Source organism: Lycorma delicatula, chromosome 8 (genome assembly GCF_047948215.1).
Source record: "Lycorma delicatula isolate Av1 chromosome 8, ASM4794821v1, whole genome shotgun sequence".
NCBI lineage: Eukaryota > Metazoa > Arthropoda > Insecta > Hemiptera > Fulgoridae > Lycorma > Lycorma delicatula.
The window spans coordinates 115136027-115160436 of record NC_134462.1 but is presented as its reverse complement, the minus strand read 5'-3'; the positions used below and the strand labels follow the sequence as shown (position 1 = coordinate 115160436).

General features: G+C 30.3%; 1 protein-coding gene across 1 annotated transcript in view; it reads right to left on the bottom strand.

The window, feature by feature from the left end:
- The window catches only part of LOC142328804 (discoidin domain-containing receptor 2-like), a 309180-nt gene that overhangs the window by 164831 nt on the left and 119939 nt on the right, over nucleotides 1-24410 (bottom strand). The window contains exon 2 of the mRNA XM_075372847.1: nucleotides 20513-20618. Within this exon, the coding sequence (XP_075228962.1) occupies nucleotides 20513-20594 (82 nt within the window). The 5' untranslated portion in view covers nucleotides 20595-20618. The remainder of the gene's footprint in view (nucleotides 1-20512; nucleotides 20619-24410) is intronic.

Below are 24410 nucleotides of genomic sequence, written 5' to 3'. Positions count from 1 at the left end.
CTTTATTTATTTTATAATCTGAAACGTGTAAAAAATCCTTCATCAATAAAAAAAAGTATTTCATTTACCTGATATCATAATCGTACGTTATTCATAACATTACAAGTATGTATGAATTATGAGGGCGTAATCTTTAAAAGTCCAAATTTTATCGATTAAGTATCTCAAACGCAGCATTTTGTACAGCTAACAGTTAAAAAACAGTCATTAGACGGTTAAATAGGGCACAGAAAGCCGGTAAAATGTCCTCCTTTAGTATATTATATAAAGCATTTGGAATCGTTCAATTTTAGTGAATTATGTAGGTTTTTTATTTTAAATTTTAACTAAATTCAGCTGTTTTAATTTCGCTAATTGGCGCTAAATCTATTCCTTTACTCCTTTCTTTGTATTATATCCCGTTATAAATTGATTATATATATATTTTTTATAGAAAATAAAAGTTTTAATTACCTTGTTGGCTCAATTTTCTTTTTAAGGCATTATACTCGTAGTATATTGCGTAGAAGTATTTGTAGGTTTCTCTCTCTCAATCTTTCTCTGTCTTTCTTCTCTCTCTGTTTCCCGGGTAATTAAATATAAAGAGTTGCGTAATAACAAACTCAAAAATATTAAGATTTTAAGAAACTTTATCATATTATATAAATAATAAGAAAACTATTCTATACTTTAATGTATACGATCTACTATTTCAAATGAAGGGATTTTATATAGAAAAAAACTCAACTGAATCTTCAACGGTAATATTGAAATAAGTCTATAATACTTATATTTTTAAAATTATTGATTATTCTTTTTCTTTAACGCTCATCATTCTATCAGCTACAAAATTGAAGCTTTTTAACCTTTAAAAAATTTAATAACCTTTTTTGATGGGTTACTTCAACGACAGGAATGGGAGATGTTCTTGATTGCCAACATATTTGTTTTAATAAAATAATAATTTGTTTAGTGTTTATGAAAATACAACTTAAATTTTATTCCTAGCAGTTTTAAGTGTATTAATTAATTATGAATATTATTCGAAGTGTATTTATGTAATATAGAAAAAATGTTACCGCTACGAAAATGTTACAAAGTTCTTTTTCTTTTTAATCTTTTTTTAATCTTTTTAATTAATTAATAATAAATTATTTATTATTTTAATAAATTAATAATAAATAATAATAATTAATTAATTAATTAAATAATAATTAATCTTTTTTTAATCTTTTTTTAAATGTTTTTGCCAATTGTAACTAAATAACGTTCATGAATTTAGCGTACTAACAACAACGAAAGCTTCAAAATTCTGAACATTTTTAATTGTTTCTTAAGATATGATTTTTTAAAACAGCTCTAACCCCAATGTTTTCCTTTTTTATTCCCAAAACACAAATATAATTTTAGAAAAATCGTTCGTATCAAGAAGTACAAATCGTTCGAACGAATGAATCGTTCGTGCTGTGCGCACAGCCCCGCGGCGCACCACCATTAGTCCGCTCTGCTCCAATAGCAGCTAAAATAAAAATGTGAGCACATACAAGAAACAAAAAAACTCATGCACTATCCTTTTTTTTTTTATGGAGATGAAGATGATTCGTTCCGAAATGTAAACCGGTTTTGAAGTTTTATCTTTTTTAACAATTTCAAGGAAACGGACTTTTATTTTTTAAAAAGTCTTTATATTTTAGTAAATTTTTTCTATTTCAAAAATGAAGATCGTTATTATTAAAAAAATAAAGCGTAAAAAATGAAAGTAGCTTTACATAATCATATAACATAGTACTCCTTGATTAATTTATTGCTGCATGGCGAGAAGATCAAGGGTGGATGAAGTTGAGAGTCAACCAGATTTTCAATCGAATCTCAGTAATAGAAACAAAAAGTAAATTAATTCTTTCCTACCAATTAGATCTGACATTCTTTTCTATTTGGAAACCAGTTAATGATATATCGGAAAATACACTCTTGAGTAACTGTTTCTAAAATATTAACTGTTTCTGTTTCCGTCAAGCTGTAATAGCGCACCGAATAGAGCTGAAATCATCTAACATAGCTTTTAGTTCAGTTTAACGAACGTTAAGTCAACAGAAATAGAGAAAATTAAACTTTTATCCGTTTGCTGAGAATAGGTCATTTGCCGAGCAAACTGTTGTGTTATGAATATTAAATACGCTATAAGCTAACTGCTAGGATTGAACAGTTTTAAAAACTAAAAATAAAACCTATTCATGAAAGTACTGTAATATTAAAGTGCAGAATAAAAGAGTCATGGAACTTTCAAATCTTGATAAAATGATTTATGGTGTTTGCTTTTGTCAACTGAAACATCCTGCAGCCAATGGGTTGAGGAAAAATGAAACTGTTGTTTTTAAAGGCAAAACACAAGATGTTTAGCAATATAATGGTAAAATGAGTCGTGAACATTAACAGGCTAATAATTTAACTTGTTTTCCCCAACATTTTATACAAACATTAGTTTTATTTCCAGTGAATAGTTCGTTTTACGAGGGTAAGTCAATTATTATCCGCAATTTAGTTATATTCTTGTTTATGTTGGTAGTACTGTTGTGTAGCGTAGATGAAGCATGCGTGGTTTAACTGTTGTTATGTCTGTGCAGGTTTGATGTGCTGCTAGGTTAGTTCCATTATCGCTGCCTGCAGTTAACCATGGCTGCTCCGCTTTCTGTTTGCACCAAAGAAAAGCAATGTTCAGTGATCCGTTTTTTGTAGTCGGAAGATGTATCAGAGGCCGAAATTCATCGAAGACTTTCGGTACAGTACGGGAACAGTGTTGCCGCAACGTAGTGTCTACGAATGGATTGAAAAATTGAAAAACGGTCGTACAAGTGTTACGCACGACGAAGGAGCCGGACGACCGTTTACCGCCACAAATGAGGAAAACATTGAGCGTGCACGTGACGTGGTTTTCTTAGACAGAGGCGACTAATTATTGATGAAGTGGCACATCGTCTGCAAATTAGTCACGGTTCTGTCTACGAAATCATCCATAACAGACTTGGGTTTCATAAAGTCTGTGCAAGATGGGTCCCAAAACAACTTACACAGTTGCATAAACAAACGCGCTTGGACATCTGCCAAAACCATTTGGATCACTATAGTAATGAACGGGACATCTTAGACAGAATCATCACCGGTAACGAAACACTGATCCATCATTACGAGCAGGAAAGTAAACGGCAGAGTATGAAATGGAAACATCCAAATTCGCTCTGCAAAAAAAAGTTCAAGACCCAAGCGTCCGCAGGAAAACTGATGCTTACGGTTTTTGGGAATCACAAGGCCCAGTATGGGAACATTATGAAGAAAGGGGCACGACAATAAACAGTGCGCATTACAGTGAGATGCTTACTGCCAAACTGAAGCCTGCAATTCGAAGCAAACGCCGAGGACTGCTGTCGAAAGGTGTATAATCCTGATCTTGCCCCTTCTGATTACCACTTGTTTGGTCCACTCAAAGAGGCATTAATGGGCCATCGATTTACCTCGGACGAAACAGTGAAAGAAGTGGTGCATTCCTGGCTCGCGCTCAACCGAAAACCTTATTTTATGAGGGCATCAGGAAGCTTGTACAACAATGGACCAAGTGCGTTGAAATGCAAGGGGACTATGTTGAAAAATGATGCACATGTAAGTTTCCTATTTGTATTACAATAAAATTTATAAGTATATTGCTGATTATAATTGACTTACCCTCGTAGTTTCGCAGAAACAACAGTAACGTCCACATAAAATACCAGCGGGCACCATAAATACCAAAATACTGGTGTATTTATGGCCGAAATACTATGCTGCAAACATCATAAATATGCCCGTAAATAACGTGACACTTCAAAAATATTACGTATGAAATATGCCTAAGTATGAAGGTTTATGTAGACATTGAACCTTATTTCTAGCTAGCATCCGTTCTTCCATAATTGTATATTCGAATACACTCTTCATAAAATCCATATAGCTAGATAAATTAAAGTATTGTCACAGGATCATACTCACGAGTCTTACATAACCTACATGAACTGTCAGCAATTCTCATCTTCTGTAACCAAACAATAATTAATGGTTTTACTACAAACGTTTTTGTATCATTAATGAGAACCGGAAGTATTAAAGTTTACTTATTATTTTTTAACTTTTAATGAATAGGTAAACTCTAGAGTTAAATAGTGTGTCCGGACTAAAGGTATCCAAAAGTAACAGCTTATATTAAGAGAACCAGTTAATATAATTTAATTTTTCTTTTAATAAACGCATCAACTTGCCAAGTTGTAATGTAGGATAGTCAGATTCAATGTGTGCATCTTTTGTAGTTCGACAGACGTCTAAACGGCAATCAAATTCTTGCCAGGTGTTAGGAGCATCTGCGGCTTTATTTGACCAACAGATTCAACGAACCTCTGTTTTAAATCGTCCAAATCTTGAACCTTTCTATGGTACACACAACTTTTAATAAATCCCTAAGCAAAAATTTCAGAGGGATATATGGAGATCTAGTTGCTCGTACAGTTGAACCACCTCGTCCTATCCAACATCCGGAGAAAGTGTTGTTCAACAACATGGTAACATATCGATGAAAATGTGGTGGGGCACCATCTCGTTGGAAACTGAAGCCTGCAGGAACCTGAGGAGCAGCAGAGTTCTCATTACGAGATACGTGTTTTCTGTCACAGTGGGCTCCAAAAAAAACGAACCGATTACGCAACTGACATTGACTTTCGGTGTGTCCATTTCAATTTCGATTACTGTATGGGGGTTCTCAGTACCCAAAATTCAACAATTTTGACTTTTAACTTTCCCGCACGAATGAAAGATTGCATCAGCACTAAATAACAACGTATCAAGATAATTAGGATTGTTTTTTGATACGATACATTACCTCTGCAGCAAGGTGATATCGTAGGCGGCGATCGTTTGGTTTGAATGTGAAGAAGGAGTTGCAACTTGTACGTTCGCAAATGGAGTCGCTTATAAACAATGTCATGAACAGTGGAACGAGGAATTTGCAGTTCGTAACTAACCCGACTAAATTAATTTCCAGGACTGGCAATGAATTCATCACGTACACGATCCACAGTCTCGTCACTAACTGAAACTTTGAATGATTCCAGTTTGTAAAACCAACCTTCCAGTCTCTCTTAAAAATGTATCCTACTGATGAATAGGCTTGGATGTTGGAAGATCGACGACGATATTCCATTCATTTCATACACGCCATTGAACACGAGTAACTGATTGAAACTCCGCTAACTAAAGCACAAACTGACCTTTTGTTGCAGAAGTTCACATCTCGGCTGACTATTACTGACAACAATTGGTAGGTTTGCTTGTGCGTGCATACACCGCTGATTTTGAGAGTATACAGAACAAATCTTGGAGGTATTTCCATCGATTGAACCTACATTTAAAAGATTATGACGAATTATTTACTAAATATAGACCGTTACTGTTCGGTACCTACAGCCCGGGCATTCTATATATTTATAAATAATATTTTTTAATAAAGGTATGGAGCATTAAAACTACATTGCCAGGAAAAAAGGCATAAAACTGAATATTTTCTGTTCATAATTGCTACAGGTTTTCTTCAAATAAATTAAAACTCCATATAATTAATAACTCTTAAGAAAAATATTTTAATATCTTGCAACGATCAATTTTTTCCATTATGGGGTTCACAGAATATAACTCATTGATATATATTTTGTCTTTAATGATTTACTTATTATAAAAATAATTATTATTTATTGTTTATGGATTGGATGACATACAGCCTAAATGAGTACAATTAAAAAGGAAATTAAAATTACCTTAGGTTCAATTTTAACTAGGCAAGGAGAAATGAAAGTGAGAAACTATGTTGAGTAATATCTTCTCATTTTTACTTACAAAGTTAGAAAATCTTTTATCTACATTATTTTTTATAATACTAGAAGAAAATGATAAAATTTCTTAGTAGAGTTGCAAGTACATATAAAGGTAAGTATTATAGGAGATATTTTATGAAAGGATATGTTACAAAGGGTAGGGAGATAAATTTTTAAAAACAGGTAAACTCTACGCGGATAATGAAGGTGAAAGGAAATAGAAATCAATATTATATGTAAGGTCTTCAGTTGACTACTACTATGTGGTGAAGGAAAATCATGGATTTCTTTAGAACAAGCTTTTTGTCCGCGACCATTGAAGTGAACTAGACATTACTTCAGATCTTCCTTTCTTTTTTTTCAAAAAAAAAAAACTTTCAAGTATTGTACCTTACTGTGTTGCAACATTTCTTTTACTGTGAATTATTTATAATTGACTTGAGTTTTTATCACTTTTCTCCACCATACTACCTCTTCATTTTTTCTCCATTTTTAAAAGTTCATATTATTAGTTTTATTCAGTAAATCGGCTCTTTTTTTATTTCACTTATACCTTATTACTTTTTTTTCCTTTTTGTTGTCCTATTTCTTACCTGTGAAATAAGCTCTTGGTTTTCAAAAAAAAGACTATTCTTGTTGTTTTTAGTGATGTATATATCAAGTGTGAGGTCTAATATTTATTAGTTTTGACTGAAATTCATATATTTGTAGTCTACAATAATTACAAATAATAAATAAACAAAAATTCTTACGGCAGTATCTTTATTAATAATGAAAAAAATTGTTATTTTTTATTTAAAAAAAAAAATAATAAAAAACAAAAATCACTAATGAGAAATCAAAACACTTTACTTTTAATCGTGCACCAAAGAAGTAGCGTCTTAGCTTTTCAGCTGGAAAATCGAAGGTTCGAAAACCATCAGGTTAGGCATTTTTTTAGATAATTATCACGTTTACAAAAAATAAAGTCAGGAAATTTGATTGGGCGACGGAATTTTACTATTGTTATATATTTTCTGCAAATTATACAGAATAAGCGTATTGATTATGTAAAGTGGTGTTATGATACAACGAAATGTTTAGCTACCAGGTTATATATCAAGTTACGTGGAAAATTATGTGTAAATACAAGTATAATGACACCATTTTTGTCATTTCCACCTAAAATATGAAAAACGTTTTTCTTAATTTATCTATATAATTTAAACGACTTCTTTCTACACTAAAACAATGAATTCCTTAAACTTTAAATTGATATCTGAATGTGAAGTTGAAATTATAAAATAAAAATATTTTAAATACAGTTAACTAGGTTTCAGAAGGTCCTTTGTTGGTTACGTGCCACTACACCCAATATCATGCAGGTGGTACCTGTAAAATACATATTATGGACGGTAATAATCGCACTTAAATTTTCTTGTTCATTGGAAATCTATTATAGCGTATCAAGACCTAACGTTTCTTTAAAAGGCACTTTGAAGTGTAATACAATGGTATGCTTAGATATTTGATTATCCGTAATACACGGATATCCGTATTTGATTTTCAGGATTACTGAAAATAATTGCAAAATCTCCTAAATTCAACCACAATTAAAATTTAACAATACCATCCAGATATTTGGTGTAAGGTAATATTTATAATTGATGCTGGAAATCGACAAGTATCTATTTCTATACATATTTTTGTATCGTTCATCTTTAACACCGTTGTGCAGGAGTAGACTTTTCTATACGTAAGGTGTTGTAATTGTTTGGCGAACTGGGATTCGGGCTGACACAATTCCTGACCGGCCATGGGGTCTTTCGTTCGTACCTGTGTGGACGAAGAAGAGCTGAAGACCCCTTCTGCCCCTATTGTCTGGAATTAGACACGCCGGAACACGTGATATTCCAGTGCCTGCGGTGGGACGAGGGCCGCCACGACAGTACTGCCGTAACTGGGCATCTCGAGGTGGGGACCGTCGTTGGAACAATATTACGCAGTTAGGTGAACTTCGACACTGTGACGGGTTTTGTGTCGGAAATACTGCAAATGAAATATCGGAAAGCAAGGAGGTCAGGGACAGTTCCGATAGGAGCTGCCTTTCGCCCGTGCTTGCAGTGGTGATGAAGTTTGGAGATTCTCGAGCCCCTGAGCTAAAAGACTGAGTCCCGGCGGGGCCGTCCCTGCGGGGGTGTCCCCGTTAGAGGCGAAGCACAAAGCATCGAGTCCCAGTTGCTGGGTGATGGAGGTCGAGAACGGCATAACAAAGCCTGGCGTTTCCCTCGTCTGGCGGCTAGAGGCAAAGGCACCTCCCGGAACCGTGTTCATGCTTAATTGGGGATCTGGTTCCGGGAGCCAGGGATAAAAAGAAGGCGATGTAATGAGTAAACAGAAAATTATTTTTTTCTCTAATCTAAGAAATTTGAAAAAAATATTAAAGATTTCGATATTCCGCGCTGAGTCTAACGATAGATTTACTTACACCTTTTCTCTCCAGCCAAAACAATAAATTCCTTTCACATTATTTAAAGGAAATGAGAGGCCGTAATTTAACCGGAAAAAAACGATTACAGAAATTTCTACTGATAATTCAAAATAGGTATACGATAATCAGCCACCTGAATTTGGATAGGCTAGGTAACATAGTTTAAAAAATTCTTCTAGTTTCAGTTATAAATAAGAGGGAGAAAGAAATTTACAAAAAAAAAGTTAAAAATCAGTGTAACTTCTTAGTTCAGAAATTTTTAATAAATAACAAAAAACTTAATTCACAATAAACAAAACGTTGACTCTACGACTAACTATAAAATCTGCAGTCTCTTGAATCGCGTAAGCTTCTTTACGTAAATTCAATAACTATTCTCGAAATCTTACCAAATATTATAGTATCTGATAAAATTGAATAAATCAGTAAGATTTATAGAAATTATTATTTATATATGTACGTTGGACAACAACAAAGATACGCCTAGTTTTAGACATAAATTTTTCTGTAGCAAAATTCACTCAACCAGTAGAATTTTAAACGATTACCGGTCATGATGGTGACGTAATCAAAATTGCGCTTACCAATCAGTGGCGTTCAGAATCGACAAAATAGTAATCTAGTATTACATTTCTCTTATTCATTTTATTCTTGCCAAAAATGCAAGCAACATTATTGTTTTTATGAATGGCCATTAAAAACCATTTTGAAGTTTAGGTGAATAATTAAGAAATAACAATACGATTTTTAACGTTGGTCCCTGATACGACCACCAGATTACCAGTGTAGATTCTGAATACAGTCAGGCTCGTTGCCATAATCTCATTGTAAGTCTAGAGAGTAAAACTGCTTCACTAAAGTTCAGTATATTGTTTATAGGAATTTATTAATTTTATTTAATGTGAAACCATTTTAAAACTACATTTCACTTTTCTACGTGGTGTACGATGCGATAGCATCCAAAGTCGTAGGTAATATTTGGAAGGAATTTGATTTAACATAAAATACATTTTTATTTTTTATTTTTAAAAAGTACTGAAACTAATTAATAACACTTTTCCTTATTTATTGTATTTCATAATTTTTTAGAGCAAGCTTTTGTAATTCGTTTTTCAACACATTTTTTTGAAAAAAAAAGGAAATGTATTTTTATTCAATGGACATTGAAGTAATAAAATATTACTTCTTTTTTTTGTAGTCGCGTCAACAATTAAAGTCATTAGCGACTAATCAATATCTGTGTACTAACTCCGCCTCATTTAATGAGGCGTAGTCGTCAGCAGACTCAGGGTGAGTATTCCTGAGATTTGTGATTAATTTAAACCCAACACCGGTGTCCACGATTTAGTATCCAAATCCGAATAAAAGCAATTAACTTTATTAGGATTTGAACCTTACAACTCTCAACTTCGAAAGCTGATTTACCAACTAGTTTTATCACTACATCAACCCGGTGGGTTGTATAAAATATTAAAATCAGAAAATAAAACCAGGCGACTAATTTGTTTTCCACTGGTGACTGGCTGACGTGAGTTATCGTATATTATTTCGCAATTTACGAATGATATGTTTATAAATTATTTCAGATGAATTTAACTATAAGTTTTCAGAAATATGTCTTAAAATTCAAATAAAAGAGATTGAGATACAAAACCGGTGGCAGCAGATTTGGTATTTTATAAATCGTGAATAATTTCACACTTTTTGCCAACATTATTAAAGTTCTTTCACAAGAATTGTAAAGTTTTATTTTCCACCCATTTTCGTAACTAAAAGCTTCTTGTTTTACAATTAACATTAAAATAAAAATTCAAAAATTACAATAAAAACATGTCTGGTCTATTGAATCTTCTACTAATTTACTGGATTACTTATTCTGCTTATACAGAGGAGAACAATAAATATATAATGGACTTCATGTCTAGTTGCTGACAATGAATTTTGTATACTATGAAATGATTTTCTCATTTTCTTGCTAAACTGTTAAAATAAATACTCAAAACAACTTTTTTTTTTAATATAATTTATAATTTTTCATATAAAAATTTTATTTCATTTCATATTTAAAACTCATTGCGACAAAAAATGAACAGCAATTTAAATCGAGTTTTCCATTCCTTGTATTCAGAACTCCTATGAGTTGACTACTGAAGTTTTGTACGTTTGAAAACTGATAATTTTCTTGAATCCTATCTTGTGAAAATTTATCGTAGAATACTGTGTTTTTTATTAATTTTTAAGTAAAGTTTGAATGTTTTAAAACTATATATATATATAGTTTTTTGCTTATCTTTATAAGCTATTGAATATGTTTGTAACACGTTATTTAATTAATTTTTTTATTGTATCAATGTTTACACGAAAATGATTATTTTGTAGCTTTGACATGTAATAAATAGTGAAACAAAATCCATTACGATATGTCTAGTCCATTTTATCCTCACTATCAATCAGCTAGTTAGCATTAACTCGTCATAATTTTTTTGTGCCCGATTATGTATCGCATTTAACATTCCTTATTCCAGCGTTTTTCTTGCATTTCTCATATTCTAATTCTGTCTTTCACGATGATTTTTGTAATGTTTCTTTTCTTTTTTCAATTTTCCGGAATTTCATAATATGGAAATATGTTCTTATTGTCGATAGGGAAAATATAATTTTCAAAGTTTTATTTCTGTGATTGAACAGTCGGCTTTCGTGAATAAAAATAAAAACTTGATTCATCTCCTAAATTCCTAAAATTAGCCAGAAATTTACTAATAAAAAAAATTGTAACATTCTTTAATTTTCTTTAAAAAATAATATATTTAAATTTTTTTTTCATATTTGATGGAATAAAGAAAAATAATGATAAGAAATCTAACTAGAAATACGAATTGGCTCAATTCAGATCGCGCTTATCTCGGTCGGTTAGCGTCAAATTTATGAATGATGAATTCAAACAATTTTATTGGTCTGTTTAGTTTTATTATAGCCAATTATATTTTGTAAAAACTGGAGAATAAATATTTTGTATTATTAGATGGGGGAAAAATATATAATTTTCTATTAGTTTGTGGGAAAATTTTATTCTTATAAAAGAAGTTAAGTTACAAGATTCAAAAATAAAATTTCTTGATCAAAATTCTGTATAATGTGACTTTTTTTCTACTTTATACCTATATTAGTAATAAAATTGGCATCTCAGACGGTTGCGAAGTAGATAAAAACTAAGTAGATGGAAAAGGTTAGTATATATAACAGGTAATTGAGAATATAGGATATAGTAAATATGTAGAGGAAAAAATTATTACAGAACAGAAAGGAATGAAGAATAACATTTTAACTGACTGTTGACTCCGAAAACTAATTACTTCCTTTTTTCATAATCCGTTTCTAATTTTTGTCTGATTATAAAACTATATTTTTTACGCTACAACCAAATTATCATGTAAAATTATTCATTTTATTGTAGATCGAGTCGTTTTAGCAAAACAGAAAATAGACTTTTAAGATTACGGGGAAGCAGATCGTATGAAACAACGACTTTAGCGCGACATTTTCTATTAAAAAATCCATGTAACGCTATTTATTTTAATGCGTTTTATAATTTACGAAAAGAATTAACACATAAATATAATAACTGATGGTGAAGCTTTACTCGGTTAATTAAATTATTTTGCAAGCAACACAAAAATATGCGAGATAGATTTTTCTTTTTTGTTGTAAAAATAAAACATATAAAGTAGAAATTAGGTCTCCAAATTGAATAATAATAAAAATGTAAAGTTTTAAAAATAATTGTGCCTCTCTTGTTGAATATAACTTGTGTTAAATTGTAATATCTTGAAGTAAATGAAATATGTTAATGAAAAAGACAAGTTAATCCAATTAAACGATTTAAAATCAATTTTACAGAGCGTTTCAGTTTCGGGTTTATAAATAGGCAATTGTAAAAGATTTATGTGAATTGTTCATGTTTTTAACGACAACGTGGACTTGAACCGGTGGTTTAGAGCGGATAGGCAGTCAAACCAAGCATTTGAAGGACAATAGGCTTAGAGAATGATAGCCGGGGTATGGAAACGTTAATTAAACAGCCTGTTTGATAATACAACTAGTAGGTTGGTAGAACTGAACTGAACTGAAATTGTGTGTTTCAATTACCGGTTACCGTGAACAAAGCGATCTAATATTGCATCTGGACACCTCGTAGCCACCTATCGACCTACTGTACTGTGTACCGCTTTGCGCTCTCTACTATTGGCTACTAACGTGTGTTACGTCCATGTATCCACTACCCGGTGTAGATTATCGGACACCCCCAAACATATATAAACATCCCCTCTCTGACATTCTTTCTCATTAAAAACATCGCATACAGCTTAATCTCTCAAATTCATTAATCATTATATAACCTATCGTGAAAGAAAAGTTCATATCTAACCCTTTATACATCAAAGCATGTATCAGGGGTTCCTATATTGATATTAAGAGCTTGTGGCTTTTTTTTTTTATTATAATAGATCTCACGCACCCTTCACCTAATATATTTAAAGCAGGATATCCACGTATTTGTTCTGTATTTCTTACTTGAAGTCAGGAACCGCAGGGCCGATGTAAATAATTCATCGTATTAGTGTCTTAAAGAAATATTTCAGGCTAAATTTAGTCAGGTTAGCTCATTATTGGATGAAAGATAAGGATTAAAACCGCTAACATAACGTATTTTATAGCCATTTCTTTTGTTAATATTTTAAGTTACATACTTAAGTGGTAAGAGTTAGCAGTATGAAATTTAGAAGTTTTTTTTTTTTTTTTTTCATTTACAATAATCGGAAAATTTCTTCTCGAGATATATTTAACCAAACCACTAGCAGGCGAGCATCTTTAGTATAGTGAAATAACGTTTAAATATTATTTACTTTCTGCATTTAAAATTATGCATATCTGATTTATTTAAGTTCTGAAATTGCATAGTAATCATTGCATCTCATCAGTGCTTTTCATAAAAAATGAGGCCTAAACCCATTATGAAAGTTACTTTCTTCTGACATTGTTTGTTCAGTATCTGGATTAATCAGCGTTTTCATTACATTACACACGAATAATAAAACCTGGTTTATCTGGCATAACAATCTACACAATTGTAATCTTAGGTGTCTATTACGTGTTACTTCTTCACGTAAAAGTAGTTATCTCCATCAAGAAAAAAAAATGATTTTAATATTTTCTCACTCAAGGCCTATTTTTAATTTTAAAATATTTGACCTATCCCTTTTAAAAAGTATTTTTAATTTACACGCATTGGTTGCATTTTAACAAAAATTTTCAACGTAGAAAATTACAAAATATAAAATATTACAGAATTATTTATAATATTTTTTTACAATTTTGAACGATTTTTGAACTTCGTTTTTTCGAAAATATATTTTTTATTTTAATAGTTTAGCATCTTCAAATCCAGCTTTATCCATCCCAAAATCATTACCGGGTCAATGAAATAACAGGAATGTGAAGTGAGCCGCAATACAATAAAAAAGGGCGGCCGCCTCTTATAAGTAAATTGTTTAACTTATAATTTTATTATACAGTTTTCAGTGTAATAAACAGTATTTTTCAAAAAATCAAACAGTTTTTGTTTTTAATTTACCATAATATTTTTTTATAATTGGTTTTTTTTTTGTTAATAAAATTCCCTAAATCTAACTGAACTTATTTATATTTTATTTCTAGCGTAATTTTTATTTAATACGTATGTATTTTATTTTTAAATTATATTTTAAAAATAAAAATTTTTACAGTGTGTATCTTTAGCGTCATAAGTTAAAAAAAACTTAGTTCGAGTTTTGTGTCTTAAACTTTCTTTTCCCTGTTTAGCCTCCGGTAACTACCGTTTAGATAATTCTTCAGAGGATGAATGAGGATGATATGTATGAGTGTAAATGAAGTGTAGTCTTGTACATTCTCAGTTCGACCATTCCTGAGATGTGTGGTTAATTGAAACCCAACCACCAAAGAATACCGGTATCTGGCTTTACTAGGACTTGAACGCTGTAACTCTCGACTTCCAAATCAGCTGATTTGGGAAGACGCGTTAACCACCCGAGTTTTGTGTCTGACGCGAACGGACGTACTTAACCTCTTCACCTGACTTGAATCAGTTTTATTGTTTATTTATTCGTTTTGTTCTTGTTCCTGTTCATGTGTTATTTTGTTTTCCGATTCTTTTTTCCATTTTGTTGTGTTCTTTTATGTTTCGTTGAGTTCTTTAGTTTAAATTACCTTTTTAATCTGGAGTTCTCCGTGTCTAGGGACTGACTATTGACCATAACAACGGTGAGATGTGGACAATTTTTCGTTATATAGCGTATAGTGGATTTTTTTTTACATTTTCGGGTCCGTTAACATTTACCTGGATTGAGTTCGGCTTCGTTTTTTATATTCTTTCCGGAATTTGAAATTTTTTTTTTTGGTTACTTTTGGACTTTAACATTTTTGTACTTGGACTGTTATTATTTCTTATCTCGAGGACACTGAATGTGGTAGGGGGTTGTCATTTCGTCCTTAGGAGTGGCGAGGAGCCGGTGGGAGATGGATCGTCCCATGATTTTCCACTCAGTGCCGATGAATCAGGGCAGCCTGTGCGAGGCTTTGGTTTACCCAAGTCGAAGACCCGCAGTTCGTATCTCGCTGCGGCCGTTGATGTGGAATCCGGTCGATTCGTTGATCCATCGCAGGTAGTGAGTGGACGTAAGTCTGCACGGTGCAAGATATTTGTCCTCGTTAGAGGCGAAGCACAAAGGACCGAGTCCCGGTTGCGACTATAAGAGGCATCTGTGAATGTTGTAAATAGTTTAATATAAAGATAGCCATGAAAACTGTATTACGCTGTTAAGCAGTCATAGCTAATACACATAGACGTTCAATTAATTGTATAAAATATATTATAATTTTTATTAAATTTTTTAATGGGAAAAGGTATCTATAAGGGCCACAAAAGGAACAACTAGACCGCGTGGAGCCCACAGGCCGCGGGTTGGACATAACTGCTCTAACCAAATGAGGAAATATTTATGGAACATTGACAAAGTAAAAATTTACGCTACTTTCATAAAATCATTTTTGAAATCTCAAGCGGCAAACGAGGTTTCTTTCGTCATCTTTCGGAAAATTCATTTTGAGAGAATATATTTAGTGTAAGATTTCAAGAGGAAAGATAAAAATAGAAAGTAATATTAGAAATAATTTTTTAAAAGAAAAGACTTGTATTATGCATTTTCTTTTCTTATTTTAATGACGTTCTCTAATGAGTTTTTGCTCTTCTATTGATAATGACTGTAAGCCAGCGAAACACCAGGTAATTCAGTTTTCATTGTATAAAGAAAAACATTTTTAAAACCTCCATATTTTTTTGGACTGGTCCCAATAATATATTGGATAAACCAACAAAATTCACTCCTGTTATGTTCCAGTGCCATAACCGTGATGATTTTAGACAAGACATAACTTATATGTCACTTCCGAAAACGACACAGCCAACCTGCAGAATAAAATTATCCCGTTCCGATCTTACTTGGGAAATAAAAAATGACGTGACTTACTCTAATAATACAACGTAATGGAAAATTCTGAAACACACCGGCGTACCAAAACAATTATGCAAGTATAATTCATCCAGAGTGACAACTTCAATTTGCACTTCATTACAGGAACTGCTAACTCTTGGAGAAAAAACATTTTTCCGGTGCCTTTTGAAACCTCAGGGGCTTTGTATTTTCAGACATCTAAAAAAGATTATTGTGATTAGTGAATTAAGAGGGTAAATACAGCATGCGGTTTATAAATTAGGTGTACTCCTTCCCGACAACCATAGTTTGTGACGTCTGGTGTCCTGGAAGACGTTCTTAGAGTATTTCCAATGTAGTGAAGCTATTTTTATTATTAGCCAAACTTTAAAAATACAACTAGATTAATGATCTCTTCTATTTAATTTAAATGTTCCGTTTACTGATACAATATCATTTTAAAGATTAATTTGTTAAATTCAGTAAAATATAAGAGAGATCTACTGTTCCCAGAACTACTATCATATTTTTTTTTGAAATGGTAAATTATATCTATATTTGCTTAGATATAACAAAATTAATGGAATGTACTTCCATATAAAAGTTTCTAATGAAAAAATATTTTTGTCTTTTTAAAAATTTTTGTTTTTTATTAAGAAAGTTTCACTTATCTTTAAAAATTTCTTTTATTACATAATTTTTTTAAATATTCTATTTGTTAAAGAACATTTTTAATGAACTTTTTTTTACTTTTTTAATGAAAACAATATAATTAAATTACTCTATTCAGATTAAAAAGTAGCGAATACCTTGTGAAAATAAATAAGAAAAACGTGTATTTAATTTATATTTTAACCGATAAAGAATTTAAAATTCAGTGAAGTGTTTATAGAATCTATTTGAAGAGGATTGGGGCAGTGTCTGTTATACATTATTCAGTGTTCGCAAGGGTCCAGTGGCACTTAGATATGCAAATTGCAACAGTGTTTCCTTGAGAAGCAGGCATCTTCTTATTCATCCCCTCCACTATCCATTCTTTACTCTAGTTGGTACTCTGTATACAAGTGATATAGATGTTTCTTTATGGTAAAAACTTTCTTTGATATTAGATTAAATAATTTATTTAAATTTTATTACGTTACTGTATTTTACACTCATTATTAAAAAATTAATATTTTAGGTAGTTGTAATTTAAAAATTGTCTATTTTTTATTTAGAATAATTAGCTGTACATTATTAAAACATTTTAACGTAACATAAGGGAAGTAAACTTTAGTATGTATACAGAACATCAACTAATAGTTTATCTTAACGGCAGTGAACAAATATTGTCTATATTTAAGATTGAGGTGCTATTTTAATTTTACTAACAAAACACTGGACGTTCTGTTGCAGAATAGAAATATCTTATACAGTCCTGTAGAAAAACCACTGATGAAAGAGCTTAAAAATAGATCAAAAAAAGATGTTCTAGAAGTATTTATTTACTCATATTTATAAATGATTTTTTTTTTTTAATTAAACCTAAAAAAATTAAATAAAAACAATTTTTTACGTCATTTGTTAAACTTTCTCGGTAAATTTATTTGTACAAAGTTTGAATTATATTACTTTCCGGTATAAGTAGAAAATTTTAACTAATACTTTTATTTTTAAATTTTGAACTGATATTTTGAAAAAAAAAATTATGCAAGATGAAATGTTAATGTTTTTTTAAAAAACCTGGAAACTTTCTTGTTCTTGTGTCGAAGTAAAAATTTACAATCGGTTAAAATATTACATATTACCATTTGGTTACAAGAAACTATAAATTTAAATATGATCGCGTACAATCACGTGCAGGGAGGTTTCAATAAAGCTCCTCAAAGATAAAATATTAATATTTTTACACAGAACCTTCTGTGGAAGTACACACATAAAACATAAAAGTTAAGACAGAGACTGAGAATTGGTGGCTCAACACAAAATAAAACCAATCAAAGGATTAATAAATAAGAAAAAAACTAAAACACTGAGAGAAAAAATAAAACTAAAATTAATAACGAAAAAATCATATCTAAAACTGAACCAAGTGAAATTTAATTGCGATAGGTAACACCAGGTTGACGCAGGTCCACCTCAAACCACTTAATATCACCAAGGTCCAACACGTGGAGTCGTTTTAGCCTTCTAGTGACTTCACTATTGTCTACGCGTTTAATAGCTAAATAATTCACGCAGTTGTTTTAATAGCCGTAGTTTATACCGTACTTTGAACCGAATCGCTGTATTTCTTCTTGAGCATACTGTAAAACTCAGATATTCCTGTATTTCACTGTTTCTTCCAAACCAAGGCGCTTCTGTTATGCTCATCATTAGTTTATTTTAGAATCGCTGTGTATTTCGATTTTGCTGCTGCTTGTAGTATCCGAAAGCTGACCCCCATAGTTCCAGATCGGTTTCAGAAAAGTCGTGTACAACAACTGCTTGTTAGTGAAAGTTGTGATCTGTTCAGCAGCCAGTACATGAAAACTTATACCAGAAAAATTTTAATTTTAGTCCAGCCACAGTTGAAATATAATAGCTGCTGATCTTACGTTATTTTCTACCGGATCAATTTCAACGTATAAAAGACACCATACAAGTACCTGTGTCACTTTTACAAGTTTTACTGCTGGTCATTTTTTATCTATTTAGTTTTGCAAGATCGAGTTTAAAAATAAATATCTCGGAAATAAGACAAATCTTCATAAATTATACATAACTATTTTAATTTGTGTAATTTTGCCAGTTTCCTTACAGTTATAACAATGGCCCGAAAAATATCTACCAACAATGAACCTATTTTTCTCCACACCTATTAGGTAATAATAAAAAATAAAATAAATGTTGTTAAAAGAATTTCAATAATAGCTTCACTTTATTTTCTATTTTATAATACTGAATTCAAAATGAAACCAAACAATATATTTCATATCTCAACGAAGGAAAGTTAAAAATTGCTTAAAAATTTGAAATTTTAAGATGTTATTAATTTAATCGTATTGGATTACAAGCGATGTTAATAAAAAATTTAAATCCAGCTACAGATTCGTGATTTATGATCAGTCAAAGTAATACCTTAATCAGAGCTCTAAAAATGAGGTATCAGATTTTCATAAAGATTTGATTTTAATAATATGGCTAAGTTCAATGAGCTTGTCTAGTCATTAACTCGTAGATGGAAATCAGTTACTTAAAAATCAGTTGTTTAATAGCTAATTTTTGAATTCGAAGATCTGAGGTTAGAATCATAGTAAAATCTTACTTGCTCTTATACGGACTTGAATACTAGACAGTGGATAACGGTGTACTTTAGTTGTGGTTTAATTAATCACACGTATCAGGAAAGGTCAGCCTGAGTCTGTTCAAGACTACATATGATACTTATCATCCTTATCTCATTGGCCCATGTGTGGTGGGCTTGCGTATTGTTCGATAGTTGAACAGACTACAACGTACAATAAAAAAAAAATTGGCTAGATTTCTTTGCAGACATAAATGTTTTCTAAAATCAGAGCTCCTTTTTTATTTGTTTAAAATTTTAAAATGAATTTTGGCTTAACGTTTTCTTTTCGATTTTGGTCTCTGAAAGACCAAGTTCCAATATTCACCTTTGCAGTTTTCTTCTTGCCCAATATTCTCTCATTCTTTAAGCTTACCGTTCTTTTATTTCTTTCGACTATTCTTTAGCACCGTTATCGTTTTCCCTTATTTTTATTTACTTATTTTTTAAATATAACGTGTCTGGAAAATGTTAAAAGTAATCTTTAAAATAAAAAAATAATAAAGAAAGTTGTACATATATGAGTATATACTTCATTAAAATCTGACCGTCTTCTTCTAAGTTGATTTTTTAAAAATTCAAACAACATTTAAACGTATATGTATTCTAATTCATTTTTTTTACGAATAATGAATATTATTTGTTTAATATTTATTTTTTATTGTAGTTTTATTCATTTGTTACAATAACCAAACGTTCCTATAATGTACATAAAAGATATCAATTTTTCGTATTAAAAAAAAACTGTTCATTTTAAAAATGGAAATATTAAAAATAGTATGGAAACGATGGATGAGTAAATAAATTTTTAAGACGAATTAAAATAAGTTACACTAAAAAGGGTTTTTAACTTACTAGAAATATTATTCTCTTGGAAGATTATTTGAAAAGATAAAAAAGTAAAAAAAAAAACAAAAAAAACAGGTGTTGAACAAACAGGTGCAAAGCAAATATGGACAGAAAAATTGTGTTAGAAAAAAAGTTATTTCGTATCGATATAAAAACGATGTAAAAACAAAGTAAATATCACTTTATTAAATATAATTTGTAATTTTATTAAATTTAGTAATTTGTAATTTAGTAATGTTGTTTATGCATCTTTAATCCTTTATTTCAAATAAAATTCTTAAAACAAAGACGAGGAGTCGTGTTTAATAATTAATTTGTTATGTCTAATTAATCTCTATGCACAAATATTTCCTACTTTTTCGGTTATATGGCTTAATAGAGCCAACCGTTTAACAGGGCCATATATTCTCGGTCCTGAAGTGATCCAATTATCCGAATTCAACTGTATATTAAAAGTATATTAACCGCTTCTTACCTGGATAATGTGGTGCAGCTGGGGATATAGTCGATAGAATTGTTAAAAATAATATCCATGATAATAAAGCCGGATTGTCCATTACATTCGAAGTCTTTCATTAGTCCTGCAACAGAAATCGATCAAATAATATTTTTTAGTTCTTCTATAATTCAATTTTTGTATACTATTTTAACTTAATTTCAAATAATAATAATGCATGCACAAATTTTACAGCCAAGCACTTCGACTATTGCATAAAAAATTTATATTCAGAAAAATAAAAAAAATATTTCTAACCGGGTAGGGTAGGGTAATAACTTCTTGTAAATTAAATTTTACCGTACCAAGAAAACAGCTTTTTTACTTTCTTGTACGAAGTAAAGGAAGTATTGTGATCACGAAAATTTCGGTTTTCGGTTTCAACGGAGATATACATTTTGACCATCCCTGAATCCATTTTTACTTGTTTCAACGTGACGTCTGTACGTACGTATGTGTCTTGGAAAACTCAAAAACGATTAGACGTAGGATGTTGAAATTTTGAATTCAGGACTGTTGCAACATCTAGTTTTGCACCTTCCCGTTTGATTGCAATCGACTGAACCAAAAGTGTTCAAAAATCTCCAATAAACTGAATTTTGTACTTTTTCTTAACTGCAGTAATAAGCCCTCATTGAGAGCTTTTCAACGATGTATCATAAGTTGTGCTTTTTTCATTTATTTCAGAGTTATAGCCAAATAAAATTTTAATTAATGAAATATTTTTATCTTACAAGGGGAAGACATATCGGTTCGAATTCGACTTAATTTCCTTTTTTTACCTTTTTTTTTAATTTAAATGTATTGATTTATTAATAATTATTAACTGTGATGTATAAAAAGTTTTACAGTAATTAATAACAATAGAAAAGAAATAAACATATCATAAGTTATTAATGAAATAAAATTTTATGTATTTTTCATTTAAAAAATAAAGAGTATATGTTATTTAATAGGCGTTAAAAGAAGTCATGTGGTTTCCACATCATATTTTTGAATAAAATAATATTACTTTTATTTATTCAAACCTTTTTATTTTATAATTTATTTAATGTGAAACTAAGCTCGTATTTTATCCTAGAATTTACAATACAGCTTATTAAAACCTATAAATACGCCCTCTACTTTCCAGAAAAAAAACATGGTTTTTAATTTATATATTTATGAAAACTTTTTTGCTTTTTTAAATACAAATTTTTTTAAGGATTCGTCTAAGAGGAAACACGTCAGTTCTTTAAAAAAAAAAATATAGCCATTACCCATCATCTCAATGCTAGGCTTACTCGAAAAATGCGAAAGGATGTGATTTTCCATTTCATTATTCGCTTAACGGATTTATTGTCTTGCAAAACAAAATTTCTCTCTAAAATTTAGGTATTAATCAGTCTCATAAGTGACAACGTCAGTCTATAGTAAAAATAAATAAGTGTGTATCGAATATAGTTACTTCTAATAATTATTACATAATTACTTCTAATTTGTGTCGTTTGTTCTTTAAATGTTTTATATAAGCATTATAATCATAAGTAAGATTAAATAAGGTAGTGTAAAGCAATAAATTAATGTATCCGTGTAAGTATATATAATTTTTTACATTATAACTGATCGTTACTTGTACAAAAAGTACATGTAAAAGTATATCTAATGGTGTTTTCTGTCACGTTTAAGATTGGTTTAGTAGAGTTGTTTAAAAACAACGATCAAATTATATTACTAAATCACTCGAATTCAGTAATCTATACTTGTGTTACAAACAACGTCCAAAGCATCAGAGAACAGTTTATATAACCGAACATCCAATCAATGAAGATTGTTACCATTAAACGAACCGGAAGGTTAATTTTATTTTTGTTTGTTAAAGCATTTAATTAACAAATGTTTATATCTCTTTTTTAATACTACTTTTTCATCGTTAGTATATATTTTTTATTCGTTTTGCCTTCTCTTCTAATAATCCAATAAATTTCTTTTCTTACACAATTTTGTAATGTTCTTGCTTCTTTCATGAGGTTTTATAGTTTTATTTTCATTTGCTTATTTTTTTGAATTTTTCAGCCGTCAGTTAACGATAGGTTTGAAACTATTCTCCATTCCTTTATGTTCTATAATAATCATTTATCCTCAAGATATTTAATTCACACTAAATCCTTAATTATATGTTTATATGTTTAAATATTTGTATTTCACTTCAGTTTTTAACTATTACACATCTCCTATTACCAGATTAACAAAACTTGGTGTATTAATACACGGCCATCAAATTAGAAGATTTTACTGCAAATTATAATCCTCTTCTATTTAGTTGAATATCTTTATTTTAAATTTATTGAGACCTAATTTTTAATATTCTTCTTCAGCACCACATTCTTTAAATCTTTATTCTTTCCCTTTCTGTTTGTTCTACTGCCCATCTTTCTTCACACGATAAAGCGGCTCATAAAAATATTTTTGTGAATTTCTTTTTAATCTTTTCTGCATGAAACTTCCTTTGTTTTTGTCCATTTGGTTTTGACGGCTACCTTACTTCGTCTATCCTTCTTAGTCCCTTACTACTAAATAAATTTATTTATATAATAGTTTCCACTTACCAATAATCTTTAATAGTATGTTCGAGCGCTTTCGAATTAGTAATCCATCCTCAGGAACAATGATGTGTTAAAATTATAATTATTTCCTACACATATCATTAATTATACTAGGTTGAATTTTAAAAACAAAAATTATAAATACAAAAATTGATCGTCAAAAGGTAAAATAATGTAAACGTTATCCGTCATGTCAGTATGAAGGTCTCAATTGCTATCAATTAATAAATAAAATAGAATTAGAAAATTAATTTAAATAATAAAATTCCCCCAGTTATCGGTAAATTGTATTACCCTTTTTTTTTTTTTTTTTTTTTTTTTTTTTGATGATATAATATCATGTAGTTTCAAACTTGAGCGTGAGATATGGAAATGGAATTTTTTAACCTATGAAAAATACCATGCCTGACTGGGATTTGAACTCAGGATCTCCGGATGAATGGCCGAGACGCTACCACTCGCGCCACGGAGGTTGGCAAATTTAATTAATTTAATTCTTAATTAGTATTTTCTTACATTTCATATCCTTTGTTTTGTTTTTATTTATTTTTAATAAGTAAACCCATATCATTTAATATTTCTTCTTACGCATCTTTGGTTTCTGGCAAATAAAAAAAAAGGTGATGTGGACTTCCTTGTACGCCTATTAGATTTCATACACACATTTTTTTAAAATGAAAACTACATAAAATTTTATTTCATTAATAACTTCTGATTTTTCTCATATTTTTATTGTTATTATTGACTTATTATTTATTGTAAATTTTGTTTATAATCGGAGGTTAATAATTATTAATAAACCAATAATTCTAAACTATAAAAAAAGTTTAAAAAAACGAGATAAAGTAGGATTTTTTCCCCCTTGTAAGATCAAATATTTCATTAATTCAAATTTTCTTTGGCTATAATTATAGAACCAATGAAAATAAGTACCACTTATGATATATATAGTTGAAAAGCGCTCTCAATGAGGGCTTATTACTGCAATTCCAAAATCCAACAAAAGGGGAGCTGCACAACTAGATGTTACAACAGTCCTAAATCAAAAATTTCAACATCCAACGGCTAATCGTTTTTGAGTTACACGAGATACATAAGTATATACGTACGTACAGATGTCACGCCGAAACTAGTGAAAATGGTTTCAGGGATGGTCAAAAGAGATATTTTCGTTGAAATCTGAAAACCGAAATTTTTCGCGATCACAATACTTCCTTTACTTCGTACAAGGAAGTAAAAACAGTCAAAAAATATTAATAAATTATGTTTATTGTTTCTCCTTGAGTAGTTAC